The sequence below is a fragment of the Tachyglossus aculeatus genome, chromosome 3, assembly GCF_015852505.1.
Source record: "Tachyglossus aculeatus isolate mTacAcu1 chromosome 3, mTacAcu1.pri, whole genome shotgun sequence".
Lineage (NCBI taxonomy): Eukaryota > Metazoa > Chordata > Mammalia > Monotremata > Tachyglossidae > Tachyglossus > Tachyglossus aculeatus.
In genome coordinates this window covers 50,354,334-50,367,098 of record NC_052068.1, presented here as the reverse complement: position 1 = coordinate 50,367,098, position 12,765 = coordinate 50,354,334, and the positions used below count along the sequence as shown (strand labels likewise).

Below are 12,765 nucleotides of genomic sequence, written 5' to 3'. Positions count from 1 at the left end.
CTCTGCACATAGTAAGCGCTCAATAAATACGATTGATTGATTGATTGATTGACTTAACTTCTCTATGACTGTTACCTCAGCTGTAAAATGGGGATTAAGGCACTGAGTCCCATGTGGGATATATCCAACCTAATTAGCTCCTATCTACCCCAGTGCTTAGTACAGTGCCTGGCACATAGTAAGTTGCTTAACAAATAATCATCCAACCCATGGTATTTATTGAGTGCTTACTAGAGAAGCAGTGTGGCTCAGAGAAGCAGAGTGGCTCAGTGGAAAGAGCCCGGGCTTTGGAGTCAGAGGTCATGGGTTCGAATCCCGGCTCCGCCACCTGTCAGCGTGACTTTGGGCAAGTCACTTCACTTCTATGTGCCTCAGTTACCTCATCTGTAAAATGGGGATTAAGCCTGTGAGCCCCATGTGGGGCAACCTGATTACCTTGTAACCTCCCCAGCACTTAGAGCAGTGCTTTGCACATAGTATGCGCTTAATAAATGACATTAAAGTCACTTCACTTCTCTGGGCCTCAGTGAGCTCATCTGGAAAATGGGGATTAAGACTGGGAGCCCCATGTGGGACAACCTGATCACCTTGTAACCTCCCCAACGCTTAGAACAGTGCTTTGCACATAGTAAGCACTTAATAAATGCCATCATCATTATTATTATGTGCAGAGTACTGTACTAAACACTTGGGAGAGTACTATACAACAACTGGTGAGTACATTCCCTGCCCAAAACGAACTTAGAGAGTAGAGGGAGAGATGGACATTAATATGAATAAGTAATTTATGACAGAATTTCAAGATATGTACATAAGTGCTGTAGGGTTGGAGGTGAGGCAAATATCAAATGTCTAAAACCTTTTAAAAGAACTATTTTTTTATTACAAAAAAGCCTCAGGATTGATTGTCCTACTAAAAGGAATTACAGAGTTTATTAATATATATCACTCAAATATCTCTACTAATTAATCTTATGTCATGTTTAATTCTACCAGTGAGGAAAAAAATTACTTTTTTTAAATGGTATTTGCTAAGTGCTTACTATATGCCAGGCACTGTTCTAAGCGCTAGGGTAGGTACAAAGTAATCAGGTTGGACATAGTCCCTGTCCCACATGGGGCTCAGTCTTAATCCCCATTTTACAGATCAGCTGAGGCACAGAGAAGTTCAGTGACTTACCTAAGGTCACAGAGCACACAAGTGGCAGAGTCAGGATTAAAACCCTGGTCCTTCAGACTCCCAGGCCCATGCTCAATCCACTATACCATACTGCTTCACTTCACAACCTTTCCAGGCTTTCAATACATCATGTAGTATAAATTGCCTCATTTCAAAACTTTTTGTTGAAGACCTGTATTTCATATTCATCTACAGTATAGGAACTCACAGATCATCTTTCAATTACTGTGCCTAAGGTGCCACTGCCACATATCAATGTTTCTTTACCTTCAGAATTTCTCCAAGTCTTCACTGTTTCCTCGATTCTAGTCATAATTAACTTTCATTCCCCTTTCCTTTCCATCCCAACTTTTAAAAGACGCCCCCTGTTTCCCTCCCTGATTCAAACCTCAGCATCTCATTATTCTGTGGATCCACCACAAACTATACAAGGTCTTCAGAAACCACTGACCTATATGTTGAAAAACCCTGCAATTTTATTGAACATTTTGTGGTCTGAATATTTAATGATTCTCTACCACTATATAATCAAATTATTAATAACAAACTCCCAGTTCTCCCACTAAGATATAGTGATCATCACAGGAACACGGGCCTGGGAGTCACAAGGTTATGGGTTCTAATCCTGGGTCTGCCACCTGTCTGCTGTGTGACTTTGGGCAAGTCACTTCACTTCTTTGTGCCTCATTCATTCAATTGTATTTATTGAGCGCTTACTGTGTGCAGAGCACTGTACTGAGCACTTGGGAAGTACAGGTCGGCAACATATAGAGACGGTCCCTACCCAACAACGGGCTCACAGTTACCTCATCTGCAGAGTCCCTGTGACCAAGTCGATTTGCCTGTATCCACCCCAGCACTTAGTACAGGGTGTAGCACTAGATACTTGGCCACACTTTTCAGTACTTATGTGTGTGATATAAATATATTTATATATATGCATGTATATGTTCATATAATATGTTTTCACACATATTTATTTCTACAGTCAATAGACAAGCTGTCTTTGGTTCAACTATCACCAGGTATTTGGCTTGGCTGGCAAGAGTCTCTTCTCCAAGAGGCCTTCCCGGACTAAGCCCTCACTTCCTCTTTCACCACGCCCTTCTTCATCATCCTGATTTGCTCCCTTGATTCACCCCTCACTCAGCCCCACAGCACTTATGAACATATCGTAGGGACCGTCTCTACATGTTGCCGATTTGTACTTTCCAAGTGCTTAGTACAGTGCCCTGCACACAGTAAGCACTCAATGAATATGATTGAATGATTGAGTAGCCGTAATTAATTCATTTATAATAATGTCTGTCTCCCCTTCTATACTGTGAGCTCGTTGTGGGCAGGGAAGGTGTCTACCAACTCTGTTGCATTGTACTCTCCTAAGCGCTTAGTACAGTGCTCTGCACACAGTAATTGCTCCATAAATATGATTGATTGACTGATAACTGGCTGGAGAGACTGCGTCACAGGAAAACCAGGCTCCAAGCAAGACCAAATTGGAGGGGAAAGGAAGAAGAGCAAGGAAGAGAGGAACTGGGTTCGTTGTGGGCAAGGGAAGGGGTTTACCAACTTTTTTATATTGTACTCTCCCATGTGCTTAGTACAGTGCTCCACACACAGTAAATTCTCAATAAATATGATTGATTAATTATTGAGGAAAGAACACCATCCAGGAGCTTGGAGCCATCAGGATAGTGGGAGGGAAGAGGAGAGCAGCAGAGCTAGTCTGTGAGGAGAAAGTCTGGCAGCAGAGGGAGGAGGGATTTCTGCAGGAGCCAGAGAAGAAATGAGGCTCCAGCTAGAGTGAGGATAGGAGTGTAATCACCTGAACACAGATTCGGTATTTTGACCAGATAGCTCCTAGCTTGGCAACTCCTTTGTTATGAAAACTTTTTCGGAGGTCATTTTGTAAACACCCGAAGGGAAAAGCCTAAAACAAGCACCATGCATTTATTTCAATCAATCATATTTATTGAGTGTTTACTGTGTGCAGAGCACTGTACTAAGCGCTTATTCAGAAGAAAAAGCAAACCTACTCAAATGGAATGAACTCTTGGGTAGCTAAAATTAAAATCACCCAATAGCATTTATTGAACACTTACTCTGTGAAGAGCACTGTACTAGGTGCTTAAAGGTAAGAAAAATGAAATGAAACTTAATAATGTCCATTAGAAGTCACTTCTTGGAATTTACTGAGCAACTCCCGTATGCAGAGCTTTGAATGCTCATTGTGGGCAAGAAATGTGTCTGTTATATTGCACTCTCCCAATCACTTAGTTCAGTGCTTTGCACACAGTAAGCGCTCAATAAACATGACTAAATGAATGAATCAGCTGCTTGGAAGGGTATAATGAATGGAACACACTCTCTGTTGTCAAGACAGGGTGATGAAATATATTGAGAAGCGGTGTGGTCTAGTGGATAAAGCATGAGCCTGGGAGTTAGAGGATATGGGTTCTAATCCCCACATGAGGATTTAGACTGTGGGCCCCATGCGGGACATGGACTCTGTCCACCCTAATCAGTTATATCTACTCCAGTGCTTAGTACAGTGTCTGGAATATGGTAAGCACTTTCAAATACCATTTAAATACATATTATATATCTATGTATCTATATGGAAAGCAGAGGAAAAAGAAATTGGAAACAAAAGTGAAAAACAAATGCAAGTACTTACAAAGCCAGTAATATTTAGGAAAACTAAGGAATAATAATAATAATTGTGGTATTTCAGTGCTTACTACGTGCCTAGCACTGTACTAAGCACTGGGGTAGATACAAGATAATCAGGTCCCACATGGGACTCATGGTCTAAAGAAAAGGGAGCACAGGTACTGAATCTCCACTTTGCAGATGAGAGAACTGAAGCACAGAGAAGTTAAATGACTTGCCATTGGTCACACAGCAGGCAAGTGGTGGAGCCAAGATTAGGATCCAAGTTGTCTGATTCCCAGGCCCTTGCTCTTTCCACCACGCCACCCTGCTTCTCTGAGGAAGCCAATACTGTACTGATGTAACCAGGTTACATCCACCCCATGGATACGACCTGCATTGGTGGATGCTTTAACCTAAGAATGTCCCAGATTGTCCCCAAAGTTCTGGCCAAGTGTTTCAGAAAAGTAACTTCCTCTTCATCATAAATGGAATTTAAAGGAAGCTTTTGCCATAATTTGTGCTGGAGTGGTCCAGAGCAGAGAACCAAAGAAGGAGGAAATTTACAAAAGGGTGAGTTTAATTTAGAAATGGGTAATCAATCAATCATTTGATGGTATTTATTGAGCTCTTATTGAGTGCTAATACACTGTACTAAATGCTTAGGAGAGTACAATATAACAGTTGTTAGATACACTCCCTGTACACAGGAGGAGAAGGATGTTAAATTAACAGTTCTCATTCAGAAGAAACACTATTCAACAAGCACCTCATCAAACTGGGACAATCAAATGCTTCACTAAAAGATGTCCAACAGATTAAGTAGCTGTGGTTCAATATCACCTGCTGAAATCTTCCATCTAGAAAGTCTTGCACTCATTGTAAAGTGAAAAACAAACATGATTGAAAATCTTGAAGGAAAGAAAAGTTCAAATGTAGGCAGAGGTAGAAAAGAAGGCTGACTTTCAACCTAAATTGAACAAATGTTTCATCAAAGTTGAATAAACTACCACTGTCAACAGTACAAGCTTCTGCAACTTCTTGAAAAAAATCAGTCTGTCAAATAATCATATTTATTGAGTGCTTACTGTGTGTACAGCACTGCGTGTACTAAGAGCTACGGAGAGTACAATGTAAGAGTCGATAATAATAATAATAATGTTGGCATTTGTTAAGCGCTTACTATATGCAGAGCACTGTTCTAAGCGCTGGGGGGATACAAAGTGATCAGGTTGTTCCACGTGGGGCTCACAGTCTTAATCCCCATTTTACAGATGAGGTAACTGAGGCTCAGAGAAGTTAAGTGACTTGCCTAAGGTCACACAGCAGACATGTCGTGGAGCCGGGATTCGAACCCATGACCTCTGACTCCAAAGCCCGGGCTCTTTCCACTGAGCCACGCTGCTTCTCACGATAGACACGTTCCCTGCTCACAACAAGCTTACAGTCTACAGGAGGAGACAGAAATTAATATAAATACATTACAGATATGAACATAAGTGCTGTGAGGCTGAGGGAGGGGTGAATAAAGAGTGCAAATCCAAGTGCAAGAGTGATGCCAAAGGGAGTGGGAAGAGGAAATGTGGGCTTAATCAGTGAAGGAGATGTGCTTTTACTAGGTTTTGAAGGTGGGGAGGGTGATTGTCCATCGGATACGAAGAGGAAAAGTGTTCTAGGCCAGAGGCAGGATGTGGACAGGAGATTCATGGTGAGATGGAAGAAATCAAGGTACAGTGAGTAGGTTCGCAGTAGAGGAGTTAAGTGTGTGGGCTGGGTTGTAATGGGAGAGCAGTGAGGTAAGGTATGAGGGGGCAGCGTGCTTTAGTGCTTTAAAGCTGATCGTTCATTTATTCAATCATATTTACTGAGCGCTTACTGTGTGCAGAGCACTGTACTAAGCGCTTGGGAAGCACAAGTTGGCAACATATAGAGACGGTCCCTACCCAACAGCAGGCTCACAGTCTAGAGTTTCTGTTTAATGTGGGTAACCACTGGAGGTCCTTGAGGAGTGGAGAAACATGGCCTGAATGGTTTTGTAAAAAAAGATCTGAGCAGCAGAGTGAAGTATGAACCGGGGTAGGGAGATAAAATTTTAAGGCAGGAAGATCAGCAAGGAGGCTGATGCAGGATAGGATAAGTGCTTTGATTAACGTGGCAACAGTTTGGATGGAGAGGAAAGGGCTGATTTTAGCAATGAAGGTTGAACCGACAGGATTTGGTGACAGATTGAAAATGTGGGTTGAATGAGAGAGATTAGTCAAGGATAAGACCAGAGAAGATGTAAGCCAGAGAGGATGGTGGTGCTGTCTACAGTGATGCAAAAATCAGGGGGAGGACAGGGTTTGTGTGGGAAGATGAGTTCTGCCTCAGACATGTTAACTCTAAATTGTTGGCGGAAGATTCAAATAGAGATGTCCCAAAGGCAGGAGGAAGTGCGACGTTGCAGAGGATGAGAGATCATTCATTCATTCAACTGTATTTATTGAGTGCTTACAGTGTGCAGAGCAGTGTACTAAGCACTTAGGAGAATACAACAATAAACACATTCACATTCCCTGGCCACAACAAGCTTATAGTCTAAAAGGGGAGAGAAAGACATTAATATAAAAAAAGTAAATTACAGATATGTACGTAAGTGCCGTGGGGCTGAGAGGGGAGAAGAACAGAAGGAGCAAATCAGGGTGACGCAGAAGGGAGTGGGAGAAGAGGAAAACCCGTTGTTGGGTAGGGACCATCTCTATATATTGCTGATTTGTACTTCCCAAGAGCTTAGTACAGTGCTCTGCACACAGTAAGCGCTCAATAAATGCGATTGAATGAATGAATGAATGAATGAATGAATGAATGAAAGGGGGAGCTTAGTCGGGGAAGGCCTCCTAGAGGAGATGTGCCTTCAATAAGGATTTGAAGGAGGGGAGAGTAATTGTAAATTTGGGAATCATCCACATAGAAGTGGTAATGAAAGCAATGGGAATGAATGAGTTCTCCAAGGGAGTGGGTGTAGATGGAGAATATTAGAAGTACTCACTGACTATTGGGTTATTATATATTGATTATAATAAAATTACAGTATTAGCCCAAAAAGGAATTTCAAATTATTAGAAATCCTAGGACTTATGCCCAATTGGCTCATGAAAATTGTATCATGTAAAAATGTTGAAAGTCAGAATCAATTTCCCCTCAGGAACAATGTTATAAATGAGGTAATGGTTCCTCAGCCACAGTCAAAGACCCCATTTTATCAAAACTGCCCAGGATTCCCTATTTAATTGTAGCTGAGTAAAATTGCTATATTATGGTATTTGTGTTGAATCGGAGAATTTCTAATATTACGAGACCAACATTCACTTCATCAGAAGTAAAATGGACATGTTGATCCTCCCTGGTGATTTCACCAGGCATTCAAGTAATAATGATAATAATGGTGTGTTTGTTAAGAACTTACTATGTGCCAAGCACTCTACTAAGTACTAAGTATAGTGCCTGGCACATAGTAAGCATTTAAATATAAAAAGAAGGCCATGAACAAGCTGATGTTCTGCATTACACTTACTTTAAGAGGCAAACCGCATGAGCAAATATTTCCTACAAGCTAATCAGCTGAATTAATGCATGCAGAGCAACAGGTTTTTGTATAATTATATTGTCATTTTGTGTAATTACATACATTCAAAAACATTATTTTGCAGTGTTGTAACTAGTTCACTGAAAGATGATTTTATTTTTGATTTTTATTTTTCAGATATATTTCTATATTTTTATTTCTATACTTCCAACTACTCCACTTCAAAGTTTGTATATTTTGCTCCTTGTAAGATTTGCAAATGAGGATTTATTTACCATAAACAGCAATTAGTAGAGACCATCTTTACCACACCCTTAGAATACATATCATTTAGCCACTAAAGTTAGTTTTAAATGAATTAACTTGGAAAACTGCCATCCTCAGAAAGGAGGTTCATGATCTCCAACGGTGGCTGTCCTTTTAGCTCCAAGCTTTTTTTTTAACTCATACATACTATTAGCACATTTGTGCTGTCCTTGGTGTTCTACAGAAATGAACTCCTCCTCAAAAATCTCCAGTGGTAGCCTATCAACCTCCATATCAAACAAAAACTCCTCACTATTGGCTTCAAAGCCCTCCAATCACCTTGCCCCCTCCTACTTCATCTCGCTTCTCTCCTTCTACATCCCAGCCGCCATACTCTGCTCCTCTGGTGCTAACCTTCTCACTGTGCCTCCATTTCACCTGTCTTGTCCCTGACCCCTGGCCCACATCCTACCTCTCGCCTGTAACGCCCTTCCTCCTCAAATCTGCCAATCACTCTTCCCCCCTTTCAAAGCCCTACTGCAGGCATCTCCTCCAAGAAGCCTTCCCAGACTAAGCCCCCTTTTCCTCCCTTCCGTGTCATCTCAACTCATTGCCTTCAATCTTCTCCCAATCTCCCCGCCCCACAGCACTTAAGTATATATGTATGTATCTATAATTCTATTTATTTATATTGGTGCCTGTTTACTTGTTTTGATGTCTGTCTCTCCCCCTCTAGACTGAAAGCCCATTGTGGGCAGGGATTGTCTCTATTGCTGTATTATACTTTCCAAGCACTTAGTACAGTGCTCTGCACACAGTAGGTGTGCAATAAATACGATCGAATGAGTGAATGAATGGAGTCGATGAGAGCCAGACACCTCCTCTATCCCCATTATCAGGCTCTTCCTGCTGCTGCTTTGACACTTACCTTGCCCAACCCACTTCCGTTTCCCCACATTCACATGACTGACCATAGTACTCTAGAGGACTGAGTTGGGCTCATTTGGGGCAGGGAATGTCACTGTTCATTGTTGCATTGTACTTTTCCAAGTGCTTAGTACAGTGCACTGCACACAGTAAGCGCTCAATAAATATGACTGACAATGAATGGACTTTCTTGCCCTTCAATGAAGAATCCAGAAAACAAGTGATAAAAATGCGAAGGAGAAAACCTCGAACAACCTGTCTTCATGAGGCAAATCAACCATGTCAAGTGAAAAGCATGATATCGCACCACCAAACTAGGTAAGATAGGTAAATTCACTCATTAAATATGCTGTGAACTATCTGACAAGACACGCTAGGAAATGTCCGAGTGCATTTTTTTCTCTTGAACACTGTGAAATCATCTACATTGTCTAAAGTAGAAATGGGATAATCTTGTTAGAAACCTATTACCCATATATCTGTGGTGTTTAAAAAATCACAGTCCAGTAAGTGAGTCAGTGGTAGGAGGATAAGGGGCCTTTTTATGGTATTTATGCACTTATTATGTACCAGGCACTGCAGGGCAAGAAGCCAGAGATGGTTACTGCCTTGAAGCAGCATGGCCTGGTGGATAGATATTGACCTGGGACTCATGGGTTGAGAAGTAGCATGGCTCAGTGGAAAGAGCACGGGCTTTGGAGTCAGAGGTCATGGGTTCAAATCCCAGCTCCACCACTTGTCAGCTGCGTGACTTTGGGTAAGTCACTTCTTCACTTCTCTGCGCCTCAGTTCCCTCATCTGTAAAATGGAGATGAAGACTGTGAGCCCCCGGTGGGATAACCTGATCACCTTGTAACCTCCCCAGCGCTTAAAACAGTGCCTTGCACATAGTAAGCACTTAATAAATGCTATCATTATTATTATTATCATTATGGGTTCTAAACCCAGCTCTGCCACTTTGCTGTGCGACCTTGGGCGAGTCACTTAATTTCTCTGGGCCTCCATTCCCTCATACGTAAAATGGGGATTGAAACTGTGAGCCCCATGTGTGGGACAGGGACTGTGCCCAACCTGATTAGCTTGCATCTACCCTGGTGCTTAGAACAGTGTTGGACACATAGTAAGCACTTAACAAATACCATCATTATTACTAAGTGTTGGTTTCAATACAAGTTCCTGCCCCAAGTGGGGCTCCCGGTCTTAATCTCCATTTTACAGATGAAGTAACTGAGCCCCAGAGAAGTTGTGACTTTCCCAAGATCACACAGCAGACAAGTGGAGAAGCGCACGTAGCTCAGGGGAAAGAGCATGGGCTTGGGAGTCAGAGGACATGGGTTCTAATCCTGACTCAGTCACTCGTCTGCTGTGTGACTTTGGGCAAGTCACTTAACTTTCCAGACTGTGAGCCCGCTGTTGGGTAGAGACTGTCTCTATATGTTGCCGACTTGTACTTCCCAAGCACTTAGTACAGTGCTCTGCACACAGTAAGCGCTCAATAAATACGATTGATTAACTTCTCTGGGCCTCAGTTACCTCATCTGTAAAATGGGTATTAAAATTGTGAGCCCCATGTGGAACAACCTCATTACCTTGAATCCCCCCAGCGCTTAGAACAGTGCTTGGCACATAATAAGCGCTTAACAAATGCCATCATCATTATCATCACAAGTGGTAGAGGCAGGATTAGAACCTTGATCCCTTTGACTCACAGGTCTGGAATGAGCAGTTCTAACTCACAGAGAATATTTAGAGCGAACAAATTCCACTTGGCTACTTCAAGGCCAGAGTGAGGCCCAAAGATAGATCTAAGGGTTGGACGATCTTCCTTGGCTCTCATGTCTTTTCTCCCTTCCCTTTCCCTCACAACATGAAGCCTTAGAGAGTCACAGCAGCATTGGGAAAGCTGCCCAGAAAACATCTTTTCTCCACAGGGTTTAGCTGCTCCTCCAAGCCCTGAGACTCTGTCTGATACCTGTCCTGTAATCCTGTTCTGTGGTTTGTTTCATCAGCAACCATATTCATTGTGCTCCTCTGTGCATACTAAGGACTGAGGATAATTTTAAGAGACAAAGGTGCTCCCTATTCTAAGAGAGCTTACAATCATACAGGGACGCCAGCACACCAAGAACATGAACATACCGATAAAATACAAGAGTAGAAATATAGAGTAGAATTTACGGATATCTGTGCTAAAATACTGCGCTTAGTGTAACCAGGGTAGGACAAGGGAAGGGAGAAAAGGAAGTTAATCTGGGAGAGTGCCATGTAGGCAAGGAAGTCTCAGAAGCAGTGGGAAGAGCACGGGCTTTGGAGTCAGAGGTCATGGGTTCAAATCCCAGCTCCGCCAATTGTCAGCTCTGTGACTTTGGGCAAGTCACTTCACTTCTCTGTGCCTCAGTTACCTCATCTGTAAAATGGGGATTAAGACTGTGAGCCCCCTGTGGGACAACCTGATCACCTTGTAACCTTCCAGAGCTTAGAACAGTGCATTGCACATAGTAAGTGCTTAATAAATGCCATTATTATTATTATTATTATTATTATTATTATTGTTATTATTATTATTATTATTAGAAGGGCTTTGATGTAAGGCAAAGAGAGTTAGGCGAAGAAGAGAAGGACATTCCAGGCAGGGGGAATGGCTTGAGTGATGGAGCAGATACAGGAGGCAGTGAGGTTGCTTGGACAGAGCAGAGGGCACAGTCTCTGGGGGATGTGGGAAAACTGAAGAGCCTGAGGAATCCAGCTAGTGGAACACTAGCAGTGTGGTGAAGCGACAGAGCACCGTCCAGAAGCCGGAGGACCTGGGTTCGAGTTTGAGCTCTGCTGTTAGCCTGCTGTGTGACTGTGGGAGAATCACTTAACTTCTCTGTACCTCAGTTTCCCCATCTGTAAAATGGGGAAAATAATACCTGCCTTGTCGCCCTACCTCACAGGGTTGTTGAGGGTTGAAATGAACTAATTAACGTGAGAATTAACATTCCTATGCCTCAGTTACCTCATCTGTAAAAAATTGGGATTATGAGTGTGAGCCCAATCTAGGAAAGGGAGTGTGTCCAACCTGATAACTTGGATCTACCTCAATACTTAGAAGAGAGCTTGGTACATAGTAAGCGCTTAAAAAGTACCATAATTATTATTATTATCATTAGTTTTGATATGAACAGTGACAGAGTGCTAGTCTAAGAGCAGCGTTTATTGAAGTTGGTCTCCCCCCTCTGCTTCCCTTTTCTGACGGCCTCTCCTTTGACTATATTTACATCTTCCTGTCAACAGATCTCAATGTATCTCACACATGCCCTTCTCGACTTGAAACATCACATTCCTCATTTGGACCAAAGTTGTTTCCCTTTTAGATTATGTAATTTCCCAGTTATATACAATCTCCTTGTTCTGGTAACTTCACTAGCCTTCACCACAGTGGCAACTTTCCCTGTATTTCTTTCGTTCAGTTGATGCCTCTGTTTAAAAACCTTGAGGGGTTTAGCATCATCCTCAATTACCTAAAACTCTTAATTGGTTTCCTCCTCCTACCTCTTACAACTCTTATTTTATCATATCATTTCCTCTCCGAAAACACACACCTATTTTTCTCTCTAGCTTTGCTTCTCACCATCCTTCATACTGTAGTTAACCCTCCCACCATCTCATCCAAGTTCTCAGAGGCTATGTCCAGTTCTTTCAAAACCACAAAGCAAATGCCCCCTCTCTGCCTTCTCATTTGCAAACTTTCCAAAGCTCAGCAATACTATTGTTGAGCACTTATTACTTGCAGAGCACTGTACAAGCACCTGGGAGAGTACAACAGAATTAGCAGATACCTTCTCTGCCGATAATGAGTTTACAGTATAAGAGGGGAGGCAGACAATAATCTGAATAAGTAATTTATAATATGTAATTTAGATATGTACATAAATGCTCTGGGGTTGGAGGTAGGGTGAATATCAAATGGCCAAAGGTTGCAGATTGAAGTGCATAGACTTCCCATTTATGCCCAGATTACTGAAACAGCCACCTTGAAGATCTTCCTACCACCCTTCTTTCTTACAATTCATTCATTCATTCATAGTTATTGAGCACTTACTGTGTGCAGAGCACTGTTCTAATTGCCTGGAAAGTACAATTCAGCAACAGAGACAATCCCTGCCCACAATGGGCTCACAGTCTAGAATCAGTAGCACAGATAATTTTTCTG

At 42.2% G+C, this 12,765-nt stretch overlaps 1 protein-coding gene across 1 annotated transcript in view; it reads right to left on the bottom strand.

The window, feature by feature from the left end:
* RTKN2 (rhotekin 2) overlaps positions 1–10,407 on the bottom strand; it is an 86,025-nt gene extending 75,618 nt beyond the window's left edge. The window contains exon 1 of the mRNA XM_038743384.1: positions 10,280–10,407. Coding sequence (XP_038599312.1) covers positions 10,280–10,407 — 128 coding nt within the window. The remainder of the gene's footprint in view (positions 1–10,279) is intronic.
* Between the last annotated feature and the right edge of the window lie 2,358 nt (positions 10,408–12,765).